This window comes from Biomphalaria glabrata, chromosome 4, assembly GCF_947242115.1.
Source record: "Biomphalaria glabrata chromosome 4, xgBioGlab47.1, whole genome shotgun sequence".
In the NCBI taxonomy this organism is placed as follows: Eukaryota; Metazoa; Mollusca; class Gastropoda; family Planorbidae; genus Biomphalaria; species Biomphalaria glabrata.
In genome coordinates this window covers 8,727,270-8,752,490 of record NC_074714.1, presented here as the reverse complement: position 1 = coordinate 8,752,490, position 25,221 = coordinate 8,727,270, and the positions used below count along the sequence as shown (strand labels likewise).

General features: G+C 35.0%; 1 protein-coding gene across 1 annotated transcript; it reads left to right on the top strand.

Annotated features, from left to right (window-relative positions):
• Window positions 1–1,229: 1,229 nt before the first annotated feature.
• Window positions 1,230–1,877, top strand: LOC129925772 (uncharacterized). Its single transcript, XM_056026268.1, has one exon. It carries the CDS (start codon window positions 1,230–1,232, stop codon window positions 1,875–1,877), a length of 648 nt encoding a protein of 215 aa, XP_055882243.1.
• The last annotated feature ends 23,344 nt before the right edge of the window (window positions 1,878–25,221 follow it).

The following is a 25,221-nucleotide window of genomic DNA, read 5'->3' as shown; positions in this document are numbered from 1 at the left end:
TTACAACCACATTGAGTATAAGGTTTGTTGTAGTTTTTTAAAGTATTTTATTTCTGTATTTTGCCAGCGGATGACTAGGTTTAAACTGAAGACCATAAAATTTAGAAAAAAAAAACACCTCTAGGTGAAAAAAATAAAGAAGACAAAACGTGACTAACAGAAAACGTGTTCAAATCTGAAATTTTACTTTTTGTTCTTAAGATGACTGTACACGTTGTGTACACGGACAGTTTGTTTAAAACCAATGGCCCCATTGAGTAGTTTCCCTTTGCAGCTCTTACTATTGATGCCAATTTTTTGTATAAAAGGAATTCATGGCTATGTGTGCATCTATGTAATCTACAATTAATACATCGATGAAATATCAGCTTACTAATGTTAACTTTAGGCAGCTTCCTCTCTAGAAGTCAAAATCTTCATCGGAATATCTAGTCTTACTGTATGCTGACATAACATTTAAATTGATTCGGTAATCAAAAATTTCTTTTTATTTGAAATTCTGTTTCAAATAATTTACATAAAAAAAAAAGGTTCTAGCTCCTAAGCCTATAAGTAAGCGGTACTCTGCTAATATTTAAAACATTTTCTTTACTTGTTGAAAATGAAAACAAAAATATTGTTTGCAAAATAGAGAGTGGAAATTTGCCATGGATTGTTTAGTTAGTTTTTCTAACAGTGGCTTTATTTTATTACCCGCATAACAAATTTCATGTATTATTTCCTATTCACATTTTCACTAACAGCTGGGCTAGCCATTAGCGATATGATGGGCTCTTTCAGTGTTGGGCTGGCCATTAGCGACGTGATGGGCTCTTTCAGTGTTGGGCTAGCCATTAGCGATATGATGGGCTCTTTCAGTGTTGGGCTAGCCATTAGCGATATGATGGGCTCTTTCAGTGTTGGGCTAGCCATTAGCGACGTGATGGGCTCTTTCAGTGTTGGGCTAGCCATTAGCGATATGATGGGCTCTTTCGTGTTGGGCTAGCCATTAGCGATATGATGGGCTCTTTCAGTGTTGGGCTGGCCATTAGCGACGTGATGGGCTCTTTCAGTGTTGGGCTAGCCATTAGCGATATGATGGGCTCTTTCAGTGTTGGGCTAGCCATTAGCGATATGATGGGCTCTTTCAGTGTTGGGCTAGCCATTAGCGACGTGATGGGCTCTTTCAGTGTTGGGCTAGCCATTAGCGATATGATGGGCTCTTTCGTGTTGGGCTGGCCATTAGCGATATGATGGGCTCTTTCAGTGTTGGGCTGGCCATTAGCGACGTGATGGGCTCTTTCAGTGTTGGGCTGGCCATTAGCGACGTGATGGGCTCTTTCAGTGTTGGGCTGGCCATTAGCGACGTGATGGGCTCTTTCAGTGTTGGGCTGGCCATTAGCGACGTGATGGGCTCTTTCAGTGTTGGGCTGGCCATTAGCGACGTGATGGGCTCTTTCAGTGTTGGGCTGGCCATTAGCGACGTGATGGGCTCTTTCAGTGTTGGGCTAGCCATTAGCGACGTGATGGGCTCTTTCAGTGTTGGGCTGGCCATTAGCGACGTGATGGGCTCTTTCAGTGTTGGGCTGGCCATTAGCTACGTGATGGGCTCTTTCAGTGTTGGGCTGGCCATTAGCGACGTGATGGGCTCTTTAAGTGTTGGGCTGGCCATTAGCTACGTGATGGGCTCTTTCAGTGTTGGGCTGGCCATTAGCGACGTGATGGGCTCTTTCAGTGTTGGGCTTCAGATTGAACGGAGTTTGGCGTCTGCTTTCAGTTTTAATCTTGGCACTTTAATTTCTTTCAAGAAAGCGAGACAAGAAACTGTCAGAGGACACGATTTATTCTGTCTGAGGTCACGATTCATCCTGTCTGAGGTCACGATTCATCCTGTCTGAGGTCATTATTTTGTCATTTTTTGTTTTGGGAGCTATCCTAAGTTAATTTGAAACACAGAGCGCTGATGTTGCCATTAATGTCTTGTGCATGTCAGCACTTTTTTTCTCCTGGAAAAAACAAAACAAAAACAAAACAATACCAAACAGATATTTGTTGTCTGTTCTGTATATGTGGATCGGGGGCTATTGAGAGATTGGTTCCAATTTTTTTTTAAATAGAGCATTTCTATGAACATTACAGATGCAAGCATTTGGGTCAAGTGCTCCACTTTTATAAACTCTCTCTCTCTCTTCTTGTTTCTCTTCTATAGAACAGTTGTGATTAGACCGTCAAGTGATGAAGTGCCAACTTGATTCTACCCTTCAAACAACGGTAAGAATAGTTTCGTATTGTTCACTTTAAAGAGTATAAATTAACAATAAGCTTAAAAACTTAACGCCAGTAATGCCTGGGATGTGTGGCCGAGAGGCTAAGTACGCTTGCGCTTGGCTACCTATCAAAGACACTCGACTAGAGCAGCACGGAGAACCGTCTGCCACACCCACCCTCTCCACACTGCTACAAATGAGATTGGATCATAGAGAGTCAAGCTGTATAAAAGCTATTCAATAATAACAATAATAATCTTGAGACTTTTGCACATCATACATAGAGAAGCAGCAGTTACTCTCCAATTGTATTTGTTTTTTTTTTCTAGAGACTACGTCCCTTGAGGATTGACTTGTGTGTCGGAAGTTAATATGGCCCCTGAGGGCGCAAAGTTTGATCCACGGTATTTTTCAGTGGATATCAGCTTCTTAATGACTACGATCTACTAATATCATGTAATCTGTTATGCAACCCACATCTAAGATGGAAGAAAATTCCAATAGTCTGTATTTATTATTCTGTATTACTCATTGACCTTTTTTGGAAGTTCCTGCTTTTAAAAAAAATATTTAAAAATTAAAACTGGTTAAAATCTTCAGTATTTTAAGGTGAATGTTTCGGAGTACAAAAAAGTATTGGACGTAAAGACGCGTTCCTAGTATTGACCTGAGACATGTAGAACTAATTTATGTTCTGGTTGCAGCCGCTTTATTTTGTATATTGATTATCTTGTTTGTATATTATCCTGTTTTGTTTGAATCCATTGTTAAGATGTAGCAGTTGTTAAGTGACAATGTGTAAATACAGACCTTCAATTTTCTTTTGTTCCCCAGCATACAAGAGCACAAGGGAGGCTATTGACATTGTTGCTCATCATGGGTCTAGTTGTAGCAGAAACAAAGACGCAAGACGATAAGAAATTTCATCACCAGTTAAGTCATAGCATCATAAAGACAACCACACCAACAACCACTTTCACGTCATTTAGGCCAACCCAAGGCTATGTGAGAAGAACTAAGAGCAGAAGAAGACACAACAAAGAAAATCTAGTCCTCCAAGGATTATATAGTAGGAGATAGAGACAAGTCAACTATACAGTCAAAGGGTAACAATCGAAACTAGAAAGAAACTGTCCAGAGAAGGCATCGCCTAATGATGTCACATGGTCTGTGGTTGTGATGTTGTACACATCCGGTTGTATTTTCTCTACGAAAACTGCAAAGATACGCGGATGGATCACGTGGGTAGGACATGTCTGAGAAAGATGAAAACATTCTTCACTGGCCTAATTTCAATAAATGTAACAACTGTTTTGGCTTGCACTACAGCCACGCGGTTCACCGGCACTTAACATAGCAAGCATTGACAGCGTATACTATTATCAAATATTGACAATATGTACAGCAAGTATTGACAGCGTATACTATTATCAAATGTTGACAACATGTACAGCAAGTATTGACAGCGTATACTATTATCATGTTGACAATATGTACAGCAAGTATTGACAGCGTATACTATTATCATGTTGACAACTTGTACAGCAAGTATTGACAATGTATACTATTATCATGTTGACAACCTGTACAGCAAGTATTGACAGCGTACACTATTATCATGTTGACAACTTGTACAGCAAGTAATGACAGCGAATACTATTTTCATGTTGACAACTTGTACAGCAAGTAATGACAGCGTATACTATTATCATGTTGACAACTTGTACAGCAAGTAATGACAGCGTATACTATTATCATGTTGACAACTTGTACAGCAAGTAATGACAGCGTATACTATTATCATGTTGACAACTTGTACAGCAAGTATTGACAGCGAATACTATTATCATGTTGACAACGTGTACAGCAAGTATTGACAGCGAATACTATTACTACTTATTTCTCTTCTTCTATCTAAATGTACTAGTAGACACATAATTAAATACACTACAAAGAACTGGACCTATTATTATTGACTATTAACTCTAGAAATTCGTCACTGTAACAAATATTTAGAAGACTGTACAATATGTGGTACTTCACTGTACTTCGTTAGTATTTCAGTGTACTTCGTTAGTATCTCAGTGTACTTCGTTAGTATCTCAGTGTACTTCGTTAGTATCTCAGAGTACTTCGTTAGTATCTCACAGTACTTCGTTAGTATCTCACAGTACTTCGTTAGTATCTCACAGTACTTCGTTAGTATCTCAGTGTACTTCGTTAGTATCTCAGTGTACTTCGTTAGTATCTCACAGTACTTCGTTAGTATCTCACAGTACTTCGTTAGTATCTCAGTGTACTTCGTTAGTATCTCAGTGTACTTCGATAGTATCTCACAGTATTTCGTTAGTATCTCACTGTACTTCCTTAGTATCTCACAGTACTTCGTTAGTATCTCACAGTACTTCGTTAGCATCTCAATGTACTCCGTTAGTATATCACATTACTTCGTTAGTACTTCACTGTACTTCGTTAGTATCTCACTGTACTTCGTTAGTATCTCACTGTACTTCGTTAGTATCTCACTGTACTTTGTTAGTATCTCACTGTACTTCGTTAGTACTTTAACTCTTCTCAAAGTGCATCGAGCCGTATTCCACTCAATTCTGTGGTTCCTAGTCGTACTGCACTCTACCGAATCAGAGCCGTACACGTCTTACTTCAACTGTGTCGACTGTAAAAGGCTAAAGTCCACTGTAGTACGCTGTATAGACTTAAACGTCCACTCCAGTTACTTCTACTCTAATTAACTTGAATCGAGTCGTACACATCTCTCTTCTACAGTCTCGCACTGTAGACAACTGCAACGACGACAGTACCGACGACTGTCCCTTCACATTAACTCTCTGGTTTATATAGAATCTCTAATCGCTTCCTCAATGTTGAAGAGACACAGGTAGTACTTTCTGGAACATCACGTGACCACAAGCTGAAGAAACACTGATAGTATGTTCTGGAAAATCACGTGACCACAAGTTGAAGAAACACTGGTAGTACTTTCTGGAACATCACGTGACCACAAGCTGAAGAAACACTGGTAGTACTTTCTGAAACATCACGTGACCACAAGTTAAAGAAACACTGGTAGTACTTTCTGAAACATCACGTGACCACACGTTGAGGAAACACTAGTAGTAATTGTTCACGAAGATGACATTTACAAGATTACTATTCGTTATAACTTAGGTCTAACTTATAATGCATACTAATTAGCTTTTTCTCTTTAAAAAACTGCTTGCATAACTGATTTTAAAATTAGATTTTTTCGCTTTCAGAAAAAAAAAGTAGCCGTTGCATCAAAACTTTGAATGGTCTAAAATATTGTGATGTCGGATTTTCAATATCTTTTCTAGTTTACGAGATCTAAACGGGACGGACGGACAGACGGACAGACGGACAGACATTTCGCACATAACTAATAGCGTCTTTTCCCCTTTCGGGGGCCGCTAAAAATGAGTTTTCAACGAGGTGATTTGAAAGTTATTTTAATTCTTAAAAAATTCTCCAGCTGTCTCGAGTCATTTTGAGTTGTCTTCTTTTGGTATCAACGTGAAGGGTACCGTACCATTTAATTTTTGTGCGTTAATGAAATGGGAGATTCGACGAAACAAAAAGTAGACCCTGAATGCAGAAGCTACCATCAAAAGTGGCCAGAAATTTACCCATTTGTGGAGCATGAAAAAAAAAAAAGCCAACATGTTCGATTTGAATAGAGCTGTTTGTTGCTGTTTCTATACAGCGTAACATTAAACAGCACTATGAAATAAAAAAATAAACAAACATGGCGGCATTCTTTGTTTGAGCCGCAACGAAAAAAGTGCTCTAAGTAACGCCTAGAGAGTAGAGGATTGACGGGAATATTGACCAAGAATGGGCAAGAAAATGAGTAGCCGCTAAGAGTTTGCTATAGAGCTGCTCATATTTGAAGTAGTGAAATGAAGCCTTTTTTTTGTGACTGCGAATGCGTTAACTCTTTATCTCCTAACTGACGATACCAACGTTGATTCAATCAGAATGTGGTAAATAATTACGGAGAGAAAGAGTTAAAGAAGGGGTTACTATTAGTAATAGAAGAAATGTGTCATGAAAAATAAAAATGCTCTTTGAAGCAGTAACCCTTTTTTCGTTTGACAATAGTTAGAAATCTAAATTTAAAACTTTTAAAACTAAGCGATAGAGCGACTAGAGTTTTAAATGTTTTCTAATGCCGCCGATATATTAGATACTTCTCGACTCTTGCTACTTATTCGGGGTACGAAAAGAAATTTTAAAATTACAGAAGAGATAGCTACTATGAGGTGCAATAGACCAACGCTGGCAAAGATCTGTTCAAAGAAGTTTCAGACATCATGGAGGATGTTTCTCTTCTTTGGAAAAAATTAGTGGGAGTGACTACTGATACCACCAGAAGTATGGCTGGATGTCATAGCGGACCGGCAGCAAGAGTTATTTGGAAAAAGTGTCAAGTCAAGCGTAACCTCAGTGGCAAGGTGTTGAATCACAAGCATGTGATAATGTGTTTACAAAATTTTAATTTACAACATTTCAAGCGTTGAACCATAAAACGTCTAAGAATTTTCTGAAATAAATGAAGTCCCAATTTTCTGACGTTTTATTTGACAGTGAAGTTAAATAGAGGAAACGTTCTCAAACCTTCTTTGATATGAGACATGAAACTGACACTTTTTATGACGGAGAAATGAAAGCAAGGTGGCCCAACTTAACAGCCTCTCATGGTTTAGGGATTCGGATATTCAAAGTGACATAACATCATGTCTAAATGAACTCAACAAACTACGAGAAAAACAAGTTTATTTCGCATGACATTTCCCACATCCCACAAAAGTATCCAAGGGTTTCTTATAAAAGTTCGTCATTGTTTTGTTTTTTATTGCTTTTTTGTATCTTTTGTGTTACGTGGCCCGCGAGATGAGTATCGGACATTAAAGTAGCCCCATTGTTAATTAAGTTTGACATAACTGTTTTATCATATAAATTGAATTGAACATTATTACACGTGCAAATATTCGATCAAACTAATTTCATAAAGTCGAACAGAAACTAACCCGAACTTTAGATTTGACCGAATCCGAATCCGAACTATACTCGTTATCGAACCGAACCGAACTTGAAGTTAAATCTGACCGAACCGGGGCCGAACTTTAAAAGTTGGGTTCGATTCTCATCTCTAATGTACATTCCAGAGAACACTCGCTGACGTATCAGTCGCGGGGGTCACATGTAGTGACCTCTACCTGTCACTGTACATTTGTGGCACTATCATCATGTTGACAGCTTGTATAGCAAGTATTGACAGCGTATACTATTATTAAATGTTGACATATACATTAAGTATTGACATCGTATATTATTATCACATGTTGACATGTATATTAAGTATTGACAGCGTATACTATTATCAAATGTTGACAACTTGTACATTAAGTATTGACAGCGTATACTATTATCAAATGTTGACAACTTGTACATTAAGTATTGACAGCGTATACTATTATCAAATGTTAATAGCATGTACATTTCCATTACATTGTCTATGATAAGACCTTTATATTGCAACCTTTTTATTTTCGCGTGATAGCTCCACAGTTTAAAATGTCTTTCACATGTTATCAACTTTTTATCGAATCATCCAAAACTTGTCATCGAATTCTCAATTAGCATCGATTAGTACGTGATTTGACAAACTGAATATTTTCATTTACTTTCATATTCCACTTTGTTATAAATTGCTCCTAAAGATATGCCTTTTTTTAAAAGTTAAAATAAAATGCGAATTACTTTATTTCTCTTAATTTCATTTTTTAAGGGCATATAGCGCTAGGGGTGAGGCATAATGGCCATGTTGTAAAGCGCTTGGATTCCTAATTTAAGGTTCGGAAAACTGGGATTTTGTATCTTGGGGTTTATTACAGCGCCCCTAAGTGTCACAGTCTTAGTTGACATTGCATGATCTAAAGTTCACGTCATGTTAAGAGTTTAAAAGACACGTGGAATTCCTGATGTAGAAAACAGGAAGTAGAATGAATAAAGTTGACTTTGAGTTCAGTCAGTCAAGTCGAGCAGTCAAGTTAGTCAAGTTAGTTAAGTCAAGTGGTAGTCTTTGGAACGAGTGGTCAAGTATATTTTGGTCCGGGATGGACAGTAGCGACTAAGAAAAGTCTGTAGTAATTTTAGTTAGAAAGTAACTTGTGGGCAGTTGTTGCCAGTGGTCTTTTTGAGACATGTATTAGTTGATCTATATTTCTGCACAGTGTTACCCGCTGAGATGCGGACGTAATTGGTAACTAACATATATTGGATACATTTGATACCGCTGTTATGCGGATAGGATTGCTTATTATTTCTTGACTTGTAGCACTAACAAGGAGTGCAGTATTATTATTATTGTGTTGTAAAATAAACTTCATATTTGTCTGCTGAAACGGACTTGTGTCAGTTTATAGTATTTGTCTTGTCACGTGTCAAGAGTACTTCAGGAAGCAAGAACCCAGCATTTACACGACATTCGCATTCTGCAACGTTACACCATTCAACATCATTTACACTAAGTCAACCCAACTCTATTGGGTACCTAACATACGTTCGGGAATTTAAGACTGTCATTGTGCTGGCCACATGACACCTTTGCATAGATAGCAAGTTCTATGCAGTTAGGGGTGCGGCCGAGACTGGCTGCAAAACAAGAACGTCTAGTTCAAATCCATGTATGTGAAATTTGACCACAAATTAAATTGATAGTCAACGAGAGTCACATAAAATCGTCGTTGATTCTTGTCCAAAAAAAACAAAAAAGGTGAATTGTATAAGTTTAATGATCCATTAGATATAAGACTAAGACTGAGACTGCTTTATTGATCCTTATGGATATTTGTTGTGATTACAAGGACTCTTTTCTCATATACAGACAACGCATCAGAAACATACATAAATAGAACAGACACAACATAAAGAGTTCATTCAGGGACTACACAAAGGCTTCTTGGTCCTTTTCATGTTTCCTGATTAAAAGGTGGCGTTGATAAAGTCTGACCGAGTAAGGAACTCAAAAATCAAACAAAGCATTAGGATTTATTAAAAGAAATTTCTATAAATCAAATAAGAACATAAAACTAAAATGTTATTTAACCTTGGTTAGGCCAATAATAGAATATGCATCCTCTGTTTGGGACCCCTCAACTCAAGAAAACATTAAGAAACTAGAACAGACACAAAATAGAGCAGTGCGATTCATAACAAACGAATATTCACATTTGACTAGAGTAACACCTTTAGTAAAATCACTAAATTTAGAAAGCTTTCAGGACAGCCTTCAGGACAGAAGGCTCAAAAGTAAAGTAGCAATAATACATAAAACACTGAACCATAATCTTCAAATACAAAAACAAAATTTAATAAAATACTCTGAAAGACACAAAGATAAAGGCACATTCCTCGTTCCATATGCTAGGACAAATTTGTACAAATACTCCTTCTTCCCTAGTGCTATTAGAGCATGGAATGGGTTGCCTGAGCTAGCCAGGAAAACCAGTGACTTGGCAGAAGTCATTGGTTAATATGCATGACTAAATGCATGACGCGTAGGACGTAATCATCTTCTTTTTTGAAGTAACGTCTGTATTATATAAGATAAGAAGGAACGAACGAGTTTTTGTACCGCTCTGTTCTTGTCTTGATTGACGGCAGTCGCCCACTTCGCGACGACTCGATGTAGTTCTGATGGAGCGGGTGGCTGTTGTCTACCAAGATTTTTGCGATTTTTCTTAGACATTTCTGTTGACAAAATGTACAGATAAGTAAAGTAAAGTTCCCCTTTCAGACTTTGAGATCTACAGGGCAGATGAGGTAAAGGTCATTGGTTTCTGTGGCCCACGTTAAAATTACAGTTATAGTTAAAATAAAACCCTGTGTAAATGCAGGGCAGAGGGCAGATCATATAGTGATTAAGCATAGTAAATAATCCACATGGAACACTGATTAAAGACTGGCGACTGTAACCAATGACTGACTTCTTGCTACATTTATATAGCGGCATATTTCTAGATAGTCTCCGACACTGATAGAACTTACTATCCCCTTCCCAAGTTTCCGTTTTATCCCTATATCTAGTTTATGCAAATTAATGTCTTATCTAGAAAGATCTGCTTAGTTAACCCACGTACACTCAGTGTTACCTAATCATACTACTAGGTATCATCTTTTATATGTGCAGTCAAGCGTGACACCATACACACATTTGTGATAATTTCGTTTCCAATTCAACAAATAGCACAGCCCTGTAAAAAGATGCCCATATGACCTACTATCTCATATAACCCACTTTCTCGTACTCTCTCTCTCTCTCTCTCTCTCTCTCTCTCTGTACATTCGACAGATACACACATTGATATATGTATATGTTACGGTTCAAACAATTTGAAAGAAATATAACACCCTAACAAAGATGTCGCTAAATTAAATACTCTTCTAATAAAAAAGACACAGGAAGGTAAACTTAAGATTAACTTAGATATCCTACCCCACGTGATCAATAAGATATCACATAGTCATAAACCATACGGTGACAACTGGTTACATTTAGTGACGTTGTTGCGACTTTTCCCCGGAAATAAAACTTTCTTAGCACGCTCCTGTGCGAAGTGCGTCCCACGAATGGGGACAACCGAATGAAGTTTTTGAAATTCCTTTTCTTTATTGAGTTATCTCCCTTTTAACTTTTGTAGTTGTGTTTCATAATTCTAAACATTATTTTTCTAAAGTTCCCCTAACAAAGCATGCAATCCATAGGAGAGATGATGCAAAGGTCATTTGTTTCTGTGGCCCATGGTTAACGAGTGTGTCGTGTGGCCAGCACAACGACCAACCTCCTTTACTTTTTCTCCAAACCCATGTCAGGAACCCACCACGGCTGGGTGGAGTCAGAGAGGCCCTAAAGATCCCAAAATAAAATAAAAAATCCCAGTCTTCACTAGCATTCAAACCAGAGACCCTCTTGTTTGGAAGCCAAGCGGCCTTGCCACCACAACCCCTGTGTTTTATTTCTATAGGAGTGTGAAAATTTCAACTTTGGTTAACGAAGCCACACACAAAAAAAACACCACACTTTTCTAAATCTACCACAAAGTTTCATTATTATAATTTACACTCTACACGTTGTTTATTTCTATTTTATTCAGTTGAATTTAATCTGTAAACATTTTATATGTAAAGTCACTTACAACACTCTAACTTCGAAAGCTTAAAGATACAATACTAGTACCAATCTAGCAGTTGCGAGAACAGTCTTCGGTCAGATCTGTCCAGGGCTCTAGGATACAAAACAAAAGTCAAGGAGCGTCTGTCCATTAAAATTTAAAGATTAAAAAAAATAATCATAAAAGATTTTTTCCCCCTAAAAAACGCTTTAACAAATGTACATTTCACATATTTAAATTTAACAATATTTTAACAAACAAAATAGACTAAATATGTTCATATATTTAAATATTACGGATACACTAATAAAATAATTACAATCAAATATTTTATTTACAATGTATGATTTAAAAATGTTTGAATATTCCTTGAATCAATAAAGTAACAACAGATTTTGTATCAGTGTTTTTGTTTAAACTAGATCACTTCTTTAACTTGTTATTATAACATTCCATAATAAGACTAGAGGTAAGTTTATCTTGAACAGGAAGTGACGTATGACCATCTTGAAGTAATAGGAAAGTGAGCAAAAGCTTTTCAAAAAAATTAACCAAGTGGTTAGTGAAATATATAAGATAAGATGTCCGTAGCATATATAGAAACGAAGTGACCAGAGAGATGTTAATAAGTATAATCTATAAACGACGTGACCAGCGCCAGTAAAAAAAGATATGCAAAGACCTAGCAGATGGTCAGTGGTATCATACTGCGAAGTGACCTCCCCCCTGCTCCTCAAAAGTAGACACCAATCATGTTTTCATTATTACAATCCTTCGTACCACGTGACAGGGTGTCGCCCGATACAGTGGACGCTGCGGTCACCCGTGACCTCCGTAACCAAAACTTGTCTGTTAAAATTTCCCTAACAATACAGAATTAAGTTTTAACTCAGACAAACAAGAATAAGACATTTCTAATAAAGCATATTATAAGCTGTGTGTGATATGGCAGTTTCTCTTGCTACACATGCTCAGACTTACAGTAAACCAATCAGCAAGCCATTTCATAAAATATGTTACAAAATATTTTACATTCGCATCACTCACATCATTTATAAAAGGATATTTTAACTTATTTTAGAGCTCTGACTTCTGATTGTGTAGGGAAAACACTTGTAGACTATCTTGTATTTCTACTACAAATCTAATGATATTATACAGGGAAGTTATGTTTGAGTACCCTACCAATAATCAAGAAAAAAAAACTTGAATATATTGTTGCTATATCTATTGTCTTTATTTCTTTCGCGCGTTAAACTTTAAGATAAACAAACTAGGTAATACGCTTTTTAGATTATTTTTCATTTTATCTACATTTGTTACATATACTTAATATGTAAACTTTAATTTTTAAAAAAAACCTATAAAGCTAACATTCAAACAGAATAATTAACCATTTTTTTAAAACTCTGAAAACATTGACAAGTTGGTCATGAGGAAAATCGTAAGAACGGGCATACAAACTGGCCTAAACCTACACCAGTTATTGACCTGCCACCAGATCAAAAGTATTCTATATTCTACTGTTCTACTTTGAATGACAACCTGATGATGCCACGAACATATAGCAATATCCCAAAAAATAATTTAAGAATTTTCATTGAACAATTTAAAAAATTCTACTATTCAAACAATATTTTAACAAAACAACATAAAAACCGGCAAAGCAAAGTATGTTTTAGTGGCCTCTTAGGTGAGTCATAACTTTGTTGTTTTTTTGTTTTTTTTGCAAAAAAATAATAATAATAATAAATAGATCTAATAATAATAATAAAATAGTAATAAAAATATGATAACAATAAAAAAAAACAACTACTTACTACTTAAGTCTTGTGATTTATTTTGAAAATTGATTAAAGCTAAAATTACAAAAGTTAAAAACTTAATTGTGACATAAAAAGACTTTTTTTTTTTTGTTAGTGCTTAAATAATATTTTTAATTGTTTAGTAATGTAGCCTACTTCAACATCAGTAGTTGGACGCTACAAAGGCTTCATAATATAGAATAAAGAAAATCCAGATCTATCTACTATTAACATTGTGATTGACCTTTACCTTTACCTATCCCTTAGTCTGTTGGACCGTTGGGGCACCAAGCTAGATTCGTCGACCGTCTTTCTCCATTCCTCCCTGTCTTTTGCCTTAGAACCTCTTTCAATTGCAGGACCATCCATTCTTTTATGTTGTCCTCCCATCGCTTTCTCTGTCTGCCTCTTCTTCTTTTTCCTTGTACTGTTCCTTGAAGGAAGGTCTTAGCCAGCCCTGAAGATCTCGTAATATGGCCATAGATTTATGTTTTTTTTTACTGTAGTTAGCAGGTCATCATGGGGTCCGATCGCTGCAGTAGCCCTGTCTCTAATCTCTTGGTTTGTGATGCGGTCTTTGAATGTGATAGGATTCTTCTGTAGCACCTCACTGTGATACACAGGGAATATCTTATAAAATTGTTAGCCCACAATTTCATTCCCATTTGAATCTACGCATAAAAGTTGTAGCCTAAATAAAATACAAACCCATGCAGAAAATAAGCTAATTTTTCAACAGTTTTGTAAAACAAATGATAAACAACATGTTAAACTCTTTTTGTACACTGAAGTTCGCTAAAAGGGAGTTGTATTGCTCCTTTTGTTGAGCTCATTAATACAATTTTGGAATTCTCCCATAACCAGGAACATTCAGCGGCTGGTGATAACTTTAAGTAGGCTAAAAAAAAAGATTTGTTTTACATGGTTGGCATCTAACGCAAATGAATGAAACCAACCTCCGACTGCAAGGAAAGAAATTGACTTTCATTGATATCATTTTTTTCTTACATTGAGATATTAAATATGATTTAAAAGGTTTAACAACCTCACATAACTTGTTTGTTGACAAATGAATTACTGCCTAAGGACATCGCTATCTATGTAATTCACATAACATTGCACTATGAAGAAAATAACGATTCGCTTCTAGTATATAATAAATGTGAAAAATTTAAATTTGAATGTCGATTTTTTTTTACATCTGTTACTGATGTTCAGTCGCAGGAAAACAATAGATGTACAAAATTGTGCCTTTAGTAAAAAGAATGTTTAATTATGAGGCACAAACAGATATATGGCTGCACTTAAATGTTTTTGTAAAATTCCAAAACTGTGGTCTAAAAATAGAATTACTTTTGAACTTTGCCCCCAACCTTCATGGTTAAAGTGGATTTAGTGCGTAACAAACTGAATAAGTAAGCAGAGAAATAGACTGGAGGTGGCCACTTGAAAAGACCTTCGCCTTACTTTGGCTAATTTAAAGCTTCACATTTCTGATATTGTCAGACTGCATGAGGCACTAGGTTCTCATTTGCTTAATATAATTTTTTAGCGAATTCAGCAATAATAATATTTATATTTAAAAAAAAAACCACTTACAATTAAACCTAAAAATAGTAGGCCATAATATTCAATAACTTAAAACGAGACTATTCAAAGGATTTAAAAGAAAGTCGTGACAATGATGTCAATTTTGTACATATCTACAGTAAATTATTTGAAACAATTTTTGTCTAACATTTATAAAATTTACGATCTGTTAGTGACAGCATGAAAATTAATAAATCTAAATAAGTAAATAAATGACATTTTATCACAATTGCTTTCTCACGCTTCTTTATTAGTATTTTTCCTAGAAGGGGGTGATGGCGGATTTTTTTAGAGAAAAAAAACGTAAAGGGGTGTAACGAAATAATACATACTAAAAAAACCTCACTATATTGGCTTTATTCAACAAGATTAGGTTACAGTAAACAGTGAATAAATATAAGCAAATCAGCAAATCACACATTGTTGAAGTACACACACTCTGGACATGATCTTCTGACACGCTGGCAACACGCAGAAAATAAACAACTCAGTTACACTACAAGGGGGTGAAAGGTAAAAAAAAAAAAGGTTGAAGATCACTGGTCTAGATCTATTACAAATTGAATGACATGACTGATCCAAACTAAATGATACAATTACACTGCGTATAAGATTGTTTTTTGTTTTCTTTTTAAAGTTTTATTATGTTTCTCTTGTTCCCACTAGTCCTATGTGTCAAGGTGTGGGTTTGACAGGTTTAGCTAAGGGATGTTTTCAATTAACCACGTTCCCTAACCCTAACCATCCCCCACCTCGGCAGACTAATGTAAACCACTGGAACAAACACAAAGTATGCCTACAAAGTATGCCTACAAAGTATGCCTACAAGTTAAAACAAACTTTGAACCTTATCCATCGCTCCTTTAACAAGAGAACATTGAGTAATGAGCTTTGAATAGATGCGGACAGGGCCGGCCTTAGGGCAACCTATGCGGCCGCAGTGGGCCCCGCACTTTCATAGGCCCCGCGCTAAGTCAAGTTGTAAATTATTAAATTTAATTATGTTAACTTATATCAGGGTTTCCGCGGTCTCCTGATTTTCCAGGAGCTCCTGGAAATCTCATGAAATTGCAAAATAGCCCCATACGAAAAAAGTCATGAAAATCTCCTGAAATTATTAAAATATCCTGAAAACTCAAAACATATTCTGAAAATAGACAAAATTGTAATTTTGGGGTATCATTTAATATGGGAAAAGCCAATCCTACTCGCGATTAAAAATAAATGGTATTGTCAGCTAAAAACAATAGGACGAATTGTAATCAAAACAGTAAGCTCAGATTCTTAATTTAGGCTTATAAATCTAAAAGACAGATATGCATCAATGTTAATCAGCTTTATGTTGGAAATCTACCTTCTATTGTAGATAGCTCGTAAAGTTAATTTGATCGTGATTTTGCACTTAGTAAAGTAGGCCTACGAGTAAAATGCAAAGACGAATTAAAAAATCCTAATTTTCACTTATTATCATTATCCCTACCCAGACTTGGCCCCGCACAATCCGTTTCGCATAGGGCCCCGCAATCTGTAGGACCGGCCCTGGATGCGGATAGGGGTAGTGTTAATGTATTAACTTGGCAACTTGGTTATGGCGACCTAGGTAGGTAGATTCTGATTGGGCTGAACATCCTGCCATTATAATTATTATAAAATACAAAGTAATTTTATTTGGGAGCTCTTTAATGTCATTCAATAAACTAGATAATCTATTGGAATGAATGATATGAGAGCTACACAGAAAGGCCTACAATTATTTCTATTATTATTACAAAGTAACGTTTAAAAAAAAATAACACAAGGATTTCTAATTATTAAAAACATGCATTTTAATATTAATTAATTTTTTTCTTCTGGTACCTAAAAAGTAATTCAACTATTATTTAATACAATAATAAGAAACCTTGTCTTTGAGTCGGAATATTAATGAGGAATACAGTAGTTCCCATGGCTACGCAGCCCCAGCTAGGGATAGTCACTGGCTTTTATAATGCTTCCATCATGTCTTTGTTAGATTCCTGGAGATGCATCAATATCGGCAAGTCTCCTAAAGAAATCAGAAAAGGAAAGACATATTTCTTCTTGATGTTCTGTAGAATAGTCACAGAATATTAAATAGTGTATTGTATTTGAATAGATAAATTAAAGTTAAGTAATTTTCACAACTACACAACTTTTTTGCATAAGATAAATGGTGTAAAATCTGTTTCTTTGACCAAATCTTAATTTAAGCTCATGTTAAGATAACAAAATCAAAGTATTAGTGTAATGGACCACTATGGCCAAGATATTTACATTTTTAACAAGGTATCGTAATCGTAGTGCTTTAGAGAAATGGTATCTATAAGCCCTTTAAATCAGGATGGCAGCCTGGTCTTGCGGTTTGCGCGCTGGCCTGTCGTTTCCGGACTCAAACCCTGCCGGCTCCCATCCTCCGTCGTCCTGCGTGAGGTTTGGACTAGGAAGTAAATTATCTTTAACTCTGAAGGAACATCCGAAACATGTAATAACATTTTACAAAGAAACAAACAATACCTCTTAGATAGGTTTCACGTGACCTATTTTTTTTACAGCTAAGGACCTTATGTTTAACCAAGTTGCGTATGATAATGATACATTTTATGCTGGTGAATGCTATTGGTCTGTATGTCGCGGGCATGCTAACCCGCCTCACAGTGGCACCCGGGTGGAAATGTCTGTAAGAGGAAACGATTAGACCCAATTGGTAGCAGAACAAGACTTCTTGGGGGGTGCCTAAGGAGGTGAGAGAGTATTCCCATTGCACTGTGCAGAGTTGTATAAGAGATCCCACAACTTTGTCAACAATATCCAGGGGCCGTTTCTCAAGGGTCCTTTTCATAAATGGCGTATCCCGAATGGTTAGCCTGGTATAGAATATGAAAATGGCAGTGGTTCCAGGTGTACACGTCCGTCGCCCGCGTCTCTAGTCCGCGGGTCCCGAAGCAGGACGTTTTGGCGCAGCCTTTTTGGCGCGAAGGTCGTTTTGGCGCATGGGACGTTTTGGCGCGAAATGTTCTGGTCACATTATAAATTGAATATTATTTCCGTCCATTTTAATACCATTGTATCATATTTTCCAGATATAGGCTTTGTGTTCTAAAGGTAATAGTTTTGGATCTTTCTTTAATTGCAAATATGTTTATCTCCTGTTTTCAACTTGGTGTAAATGATGTTCAGTATAAGTCACACTATGAGGTAGAAATTTTTACCTTTTTTAGAGCTTCATTACAAATGTCTTTAGCAGTAGAGCTACCTCACTTGCGTTTGATGTTTTAGGTTGAAGATTGTCAATCTAGAAACAGAAATAAATATTTTATTTATGTGTGTGTGCGACAAACATAATAATCACACATTGGCGTCTGTGTAGGGATAAGGATAAATGTGAAAATTCAGATTTTTTGTTAGAAAATAAACTCGTCATTGCATTTTATTCATTCTTTACTAAATGCAAAATCACGTTCAATTAAACTTTTGAAGCCATCAACAGTAGATAGTAATTTTCCAACATAAAGACGATAAACATTCAGATCTGCCTTTTAGAATTACTTTCGACTATCGCTTTTGATTTTTTTTGAAGAGATCGAGATAGATTTAGATTTATATGTAAATGTAGTTGACTATTACAGTAAATTAACTATTGGAACTTCTTGTTTTTGTTAAAATTCGACCTATTTTTTTTATTAAATGAAGCTGACAATGTCCTTTTTTTTATTCGCCAGTAGGATTGGCATTTTCCAAATTGAATGACACCCAAAAATAACAATTTTGTCTTTTTTTTCATAATTTCTGGAGATTTTTATGACTTTTTTCGTATACTTTGCAATTTCATATTTCTAAGAGCTCCTGCAAAATCAGGGGACCGCGGAAACCCTGTTATAAGTTAAAATGGTTTTAATTTAATAATTTGCAACTAGAGTTAGCGCGGGCCAATGAAAGTGCGGGGCCCACTGCGGCCGGCTCTGCATGAGTTAGTTAATAAATGGAAAATATATTTTATAATGATCCATTGAAACTTTTTCCATTGTGACTTTAGATGCAAATTGTATGTATCAATGCGCGAATCTATAAATTAAGCTTGATTTATTAATGAAGTCTGTGACCGTTTAAAAAACTTACCTCCCCTGAAGTTTGTCATTGAAAAGTGGTATACTTTTTTGTAAAATTTTGCTTGCATAGATAATTTTTAAAATTAGATGGTTCACTAGCGAAAAAGAAAAAAAGTAGCCGTTGCATCTAAACTTTGAATGATCTAAAATATAACGTCCGATTTTCATTTTCTCATCTAGTTTCTAAAATCTAAACGGGACGGACGGACAGACAGGCCACACAAAACTTGTATCGTCTTTTTTCTTTTCGGGGAATGCAAAGAACATTTACGTAAAAATAATTAATTCTTTTAGCCCAGTGTAATATTCCGAATTTGTGATGTAGAAGTTCACGCGTTGATATGAAAATGTACTTTTTAATTGTTGTTTTAAATTATGTCCAACTTATATGAATATTAAATAGATTTTTCTCTTTAAAAATAAGTAAACATTTTTATTGTATAAATGTAGTACTTAGTATGGCAGAACTTACTTAAATTAGCAATAGAAATGTAAAAAAAAAATCTAAAACCGTTTGCATAAATGTGTTAAAAACAGGGTTAGAGGTTACCTCCCATACTAAAGAGCCTCTCGTATTTGTTACTATTAATAGTGAATAGTTTTAAAAGTGGTGTATTTTTATGAGAAAAATGCTTGCATAAGTGATTTTAAAAATTAGATTTTCGCTTTCAGAAAAGAAAACAGTAGCGACGGGTAGAAAAACAAATCAATGCGTGAAATGTTTTATTTGTGGAAGGGTTTAAACTCAAATGAATTTTTTTTTATTTAATCAGCGTCTTAAATTCTCGTAGATTTAGTTTATTAATGATTTCGCTAGGCTCATATGGTCACTAAACTTTTGCTTTAGTTTAATAGTATTTTTACCATAAAATTTGTGGCTACCCCTGTAGGGGGTTTTAAACTCAAAATTCCGCTTGGCTACACTCATGGAATTCGACGACTGTTTTTTTTTTTAGTGAATTGAGAGGTTTTAAACTCAAAACCTGAACCTTCTGGTTATATGTTTTAAACTCAAAATCCTCTAAACCTTCTGGTTAGATTTTTAAACTTGAAATCTTCTGGAGTGGAATTTAGACTCAAAACCCTCTTTGGCTACGCTCAGGAATTTGAAAACTGTAGTTTGCTTACATATATATATATATATATATATATATATATATATATTTATATATATATATATATATATATATATATATATATATATATATATATATATATATATATATAGAGAGAGAGAGAGAGAGAGAGATGGGGGTGGGGGTTAGCCTCAAAACACCCTTGAGGGTGTTTTTAAACTTGAAACCTTTTGGAAGTGGGTTTAAACTCAAAACCCACCCTTTGCTACGCTCATGGGTGTAGTGACTTACGTAGTTCGCTTAAGTTGTTTTAAATTGAAGAGGCTTTTTTTAGCTGGATGAAGTGATCGTTTAACATTAAAATCTTTCCTCTAATAAAAAAAAATAAAGCAAAACTACAGTCACAAAATTGCGGGGGGGGGGGGAATTTCATTTGTTGTGAACTCCTAACTTGGTTAAGACATGATACATAAACGTTTTTCTTTTAATAATTCAAAGAGACGCCAGGAATGAATTAATAACAGAATAGAACTTGAATAAAAGTAATCAGGATAACTGTAAGACAACGCATCAAATGTTAACTAGTAAATAAATACATAACTATGAACACTGACTTCCATATTACTTATACCATACGATTAGGCTCCCAAAATTCAGGCCTCTGACAACAATAACAAAATTCAAGGGCCTTCACCCCACTTTACCTAATCAACCAATGAAATAATAATAAATAAACATAGAATTCCTTAAATCTTACAACCAAGGTTCTATCAAGTGTTGTTTACATTACTATATACAAACACAATCACCACAATGGGGGGGAGGGGGGTTGAACCCCAACTCTCCGTAGGCTAAGCCCATGTAATCATGTCTTCTGGTAATCAATCTGACAGGAATATCTAATTGGACAACTTATATATATATATATATATATATATATATATATATATATATATATATATATATATATATATATATATATATATATATATATATATATATATTATTTTAAAATCCTGCTAAAAATATTTTAAAATGTGTGTATTTAAATGATGGATACCTGTCATTGTGTTTAGTTTATGCCTTTCATCAAAATCTGTACTGTCCACAAAATCATATTCATCGGGGTTCTATTCTTCTTCTTTTTCCTCTTGCCTTTCTCCATTTTAACCAGATGCTAATATTTGTTTTGAAAATCTGTTACAGATTCAAAAAAATACACAACTTAATAACTTGTATATAAAGTGTATGGAATATAGTGGTACGTATCATTGCTAACCAATAGACCTAGCAATAGAGAGAAGTGTAACATTTTGCGTCATGTCTAATGAAAGAATGTTCGTCAGGAATTCTAAATTCGCAGATATAAGGAACGAATTTATGTAAAAATGCATTTGAAACAAAAATGTAAAGGTTAATTTTATTAAACAATGAAATCAATAGACTATATTTTGTATTTTCATGTGTCAAGGTAAAAAAGTATCTGCGCAAAGTGTAGTTTCTAAAATTAGATCTAAATCTAGATCCTTTCGATCTATTTATGTAAATATGGTAAACATAGCCTAGATCGATGAAGTTATAATGCTTTCATAGAGTTGGTCAACTTTTTTTTGAGGGTCTTAAGTTTGTTTTAGGGCTACAATACATACACTACAGTCTAAGTTAGTACCCATGGAGCATTTCTGCCAAGTTTTATCAAGATTGGTCAAACGATTTTGATTTCTATTCGTAACATACATACATACATACATACATACATACATACATACATACATACATACATACATACATACATACATACATACATACATACATACATACATACATACATACATACATACATACATACATACATACATACATACATACATACATACATACATACATACATACATACATACATACATACATACATACATACATACATACATACATACATACATACATACATACATACGCCTTACTTTCTACTTTATAATATAGATTATAGATTAGGATCACGGCTGAAAAGTTAGGGGTGGGGGGGCTATCCAATTCTTTTAGATCTATTTATACAAGTATATATATATATATATATATAACTGTATCAAAGATCTGGACTAGGCCGTCACTAAGCCTAACATGAGAAAACAACAGTAGTATTCACACTACGGATGACTGGCTGCGCGCTTGACTGTCGTTTAAATTTATTAAACCCTGCCCGCTCCAATCCCCTTTGTCCTGCGGGAGGTTTAGACTAGGAACGAATCTAAGTTATCTACTATGTATATATATATATGTAAATATCAGGGCCGGACTTAACCATTGTGGGGCCCATTGCGAAACGGATTTCGCGGGGCCAAATTTTTGGTACGGAAGCGGATATTAAGTGAAATTTAAGAGTTTTTAATAGAAAATAAATTCGTCTATGCAATTTATTCATTCTTTACTACGTACATAATTACTTTATGAGCTTCGCGTGTAGCAGTCATAGAGTATATCATAATAATTATGCTTCCTACATAAATCACGCTCAATAGCAAGAGTTACCAAATGTTTCAATCTATCTTTGAGAATTGTTGAACTCAAGTAATTCTTCATTAGTTTGACGCGCGAGAAGCTTCTTTCACCATATTACACAATTACGGCTGATGCATAATGCCGCGCGTAAGATTGGCGTTTTCCATATTGAATGACACCCCAAAATGACAATTTTTGTGTCTATATTTCCGTATATTTTAAGGACTTTTTCGTATATTGTGCTATTTCGGGAGATTGCCAGGAACTCCTGGTAAATCAACAGGAGGGCGCAGGAAATCTGTTTTAAGTTATGAAATGGTTTAATTTAATAATTTATACACCTTGAATTAGCGCGGGTCCTATGAAAGTGTGTGTCTTATGAAAGCGCGGGCCCACTGCGGTCGCATATGTTGCATTGGCTTAAGGCCGGCCCTGCAAAATAGCGGCGTATGCTACGCCTCCGGTCGACTAGTGTTTATTATTACAACTTTTCGCGAAGAATTTAAATATGTCAATAACTCAAATGTAAAAAAAAAACTTTCGGATGTTCCCTTTAAAGGATAAATTTATCGAATTCACCAACCATAGACATAACTAAATATAGACTGGAAGTAGGAAGTTATTTTTATTTGGGGGGAGTCAAATATGTTTTATGTACTCTATCTATGTGAAAAAAAATGGCGGCAATTGAGCTATAATCTAAATCTAAAAAATATGACTAATATTTGTAATAACTAGGTCTAATACTTTTCGTACTTTTTACTACTAACTATTAAACTAGTCAGTCTATCATCTATGCATGCAGACTATAGACTAGATCTAGTATAAGTATAGATTATAGATCTAGTGACACTCTAGTCCTAGACTAGAAAAGCTATTTAACTAATAAACTAATATCTTTAAATTATATATTTGACTTAATTCAGCATTTTTTCCACTAATTAATTCAAATTAACAATTCTTAGCTTAGGACTATTTTGTCTCACTAATCCTTATAATTTATTAGATCTAGATCTAGTCTATATTTATTATTATATCCTTAGTTTTTAGATCTAGTCTGTCTAGTGTTAGACTTAAACTTTAATTAAGGCTTTAGATCTACTAATCATCTACTAATACTACTAATAATAACTAATAGTAATATTCTATATAGTTAGTTATACACGTAAATATATTGATCTAGAATTAGATCTAGAATCTAGATCTAGTCTAGGTCCACATTTTGAATTTAATAAACCATTTGATTTGATTTAATTGTCATTGTAAACTAGCTTTGACTTTAGATTTAGACTTAACTTAGGCATTGTAAACCTTAAACTAGATTTAGACTAGACTCCTTTAAAAACTAAAATCAAGAACAGTCATCATGAAATTGCTCGGGCTATTTATCCTAATAATTACTAAATGCACACTAGCTGAACACAGAACTAGATCTACCTTTGTCAACACTAAACTTAAAAAGGAAACAACAGTCATAATCAATCATCACACTTTAGAACAATGCAACTTCAAAAATAACCTAACATACACATCTATAACATTAAAGAAGATTACCCATCACAAATGGAAGTTCTCAATCAGACACAGCAGAAATAAATACCTATCACTGTTAATATTAATAGCAGGAGATGTAGAGTCAAATCCAGGGCCTAGATCTAAAGATAGATGCAACATCTGCAAAAAAATATGCACCCTGAAACAGAAAGCCATTCAATGTGACACCTGCGATGAATGGTACCATGCATCATGTCTCCATATGAATACACCTGTGTATTATGCCTTAGGCAACAAAGACGCATCATGGCACTGTGTACCGTGTGGGTTACCTCAGTTTACATCAGGACTGTTTGATTCCTTTGATGCGGACACTTCTAACCCATACAACATCCTAAACACCATCCCGAACCAAACTCACAAACCACTAGCCAGATCCACTCCTGTTAAACCTAAATCTACTAAAATTAATACAACAGCCTCACTAAACAAACCTACTAAAGAAGTAATACCAAAATACCTTAAAACCTTAGTTATAAATTTTCAAAGCATTAGGAACAAAACAGCAGACTTAGAAATTTTATTAGAATGTGAGAAACCAGACATAATTGCAGGAACAGAAACTTGGCTGCATCCTGAAATTTATAATGCAGAAATTTTCAATAGTAATTATGAAATTTTTAGAAAAGATAGGGCTGATAATCATGGAGGAGTTCTTTTATCAATAAAAAACACTCTTATAGCAGAAGAAATTACCTTACCTAACTCAAAAAAAGTAGAATCAACATTTTGTAAAATTAATACCACCTCAACATCCCTAATAATAGGCAGCATTTACAGACCACCAAATTCTAGTTTATAATACATGCAGGAACTATGTAATCAGATTACTACACTTAAAGAGACAAATAAAAATGCAGTTTTTTTGGATTATGGGTGATTTCAACCTACCTGATATAAATTGGAAAACACTAACCATAGATAAACATCAAAATATTAAGGACATAAATGAGCTTTTCATAGAAACTTTACACAACCCAAGTTTAGATCAAATCATTAAAAAGCCAACTAGATTAAACAACACATTAGATCTCTTCTTAACCAACAGACCTGGATTAGTAGTTGATTATGAAATTATCCCTGGTCTATCAGACCATGAGATCATAAAAATACAC

What these genes read in the sequence shown, in the direction of transcription:
- LOC129925772 (XM_056026268.1), top strand. Translation starts at nt 1,230, where the DNA reads ATGATGGGCTCTTTCAGTGTTGGGCTGGCCATTAGCGACGTGATGGGC.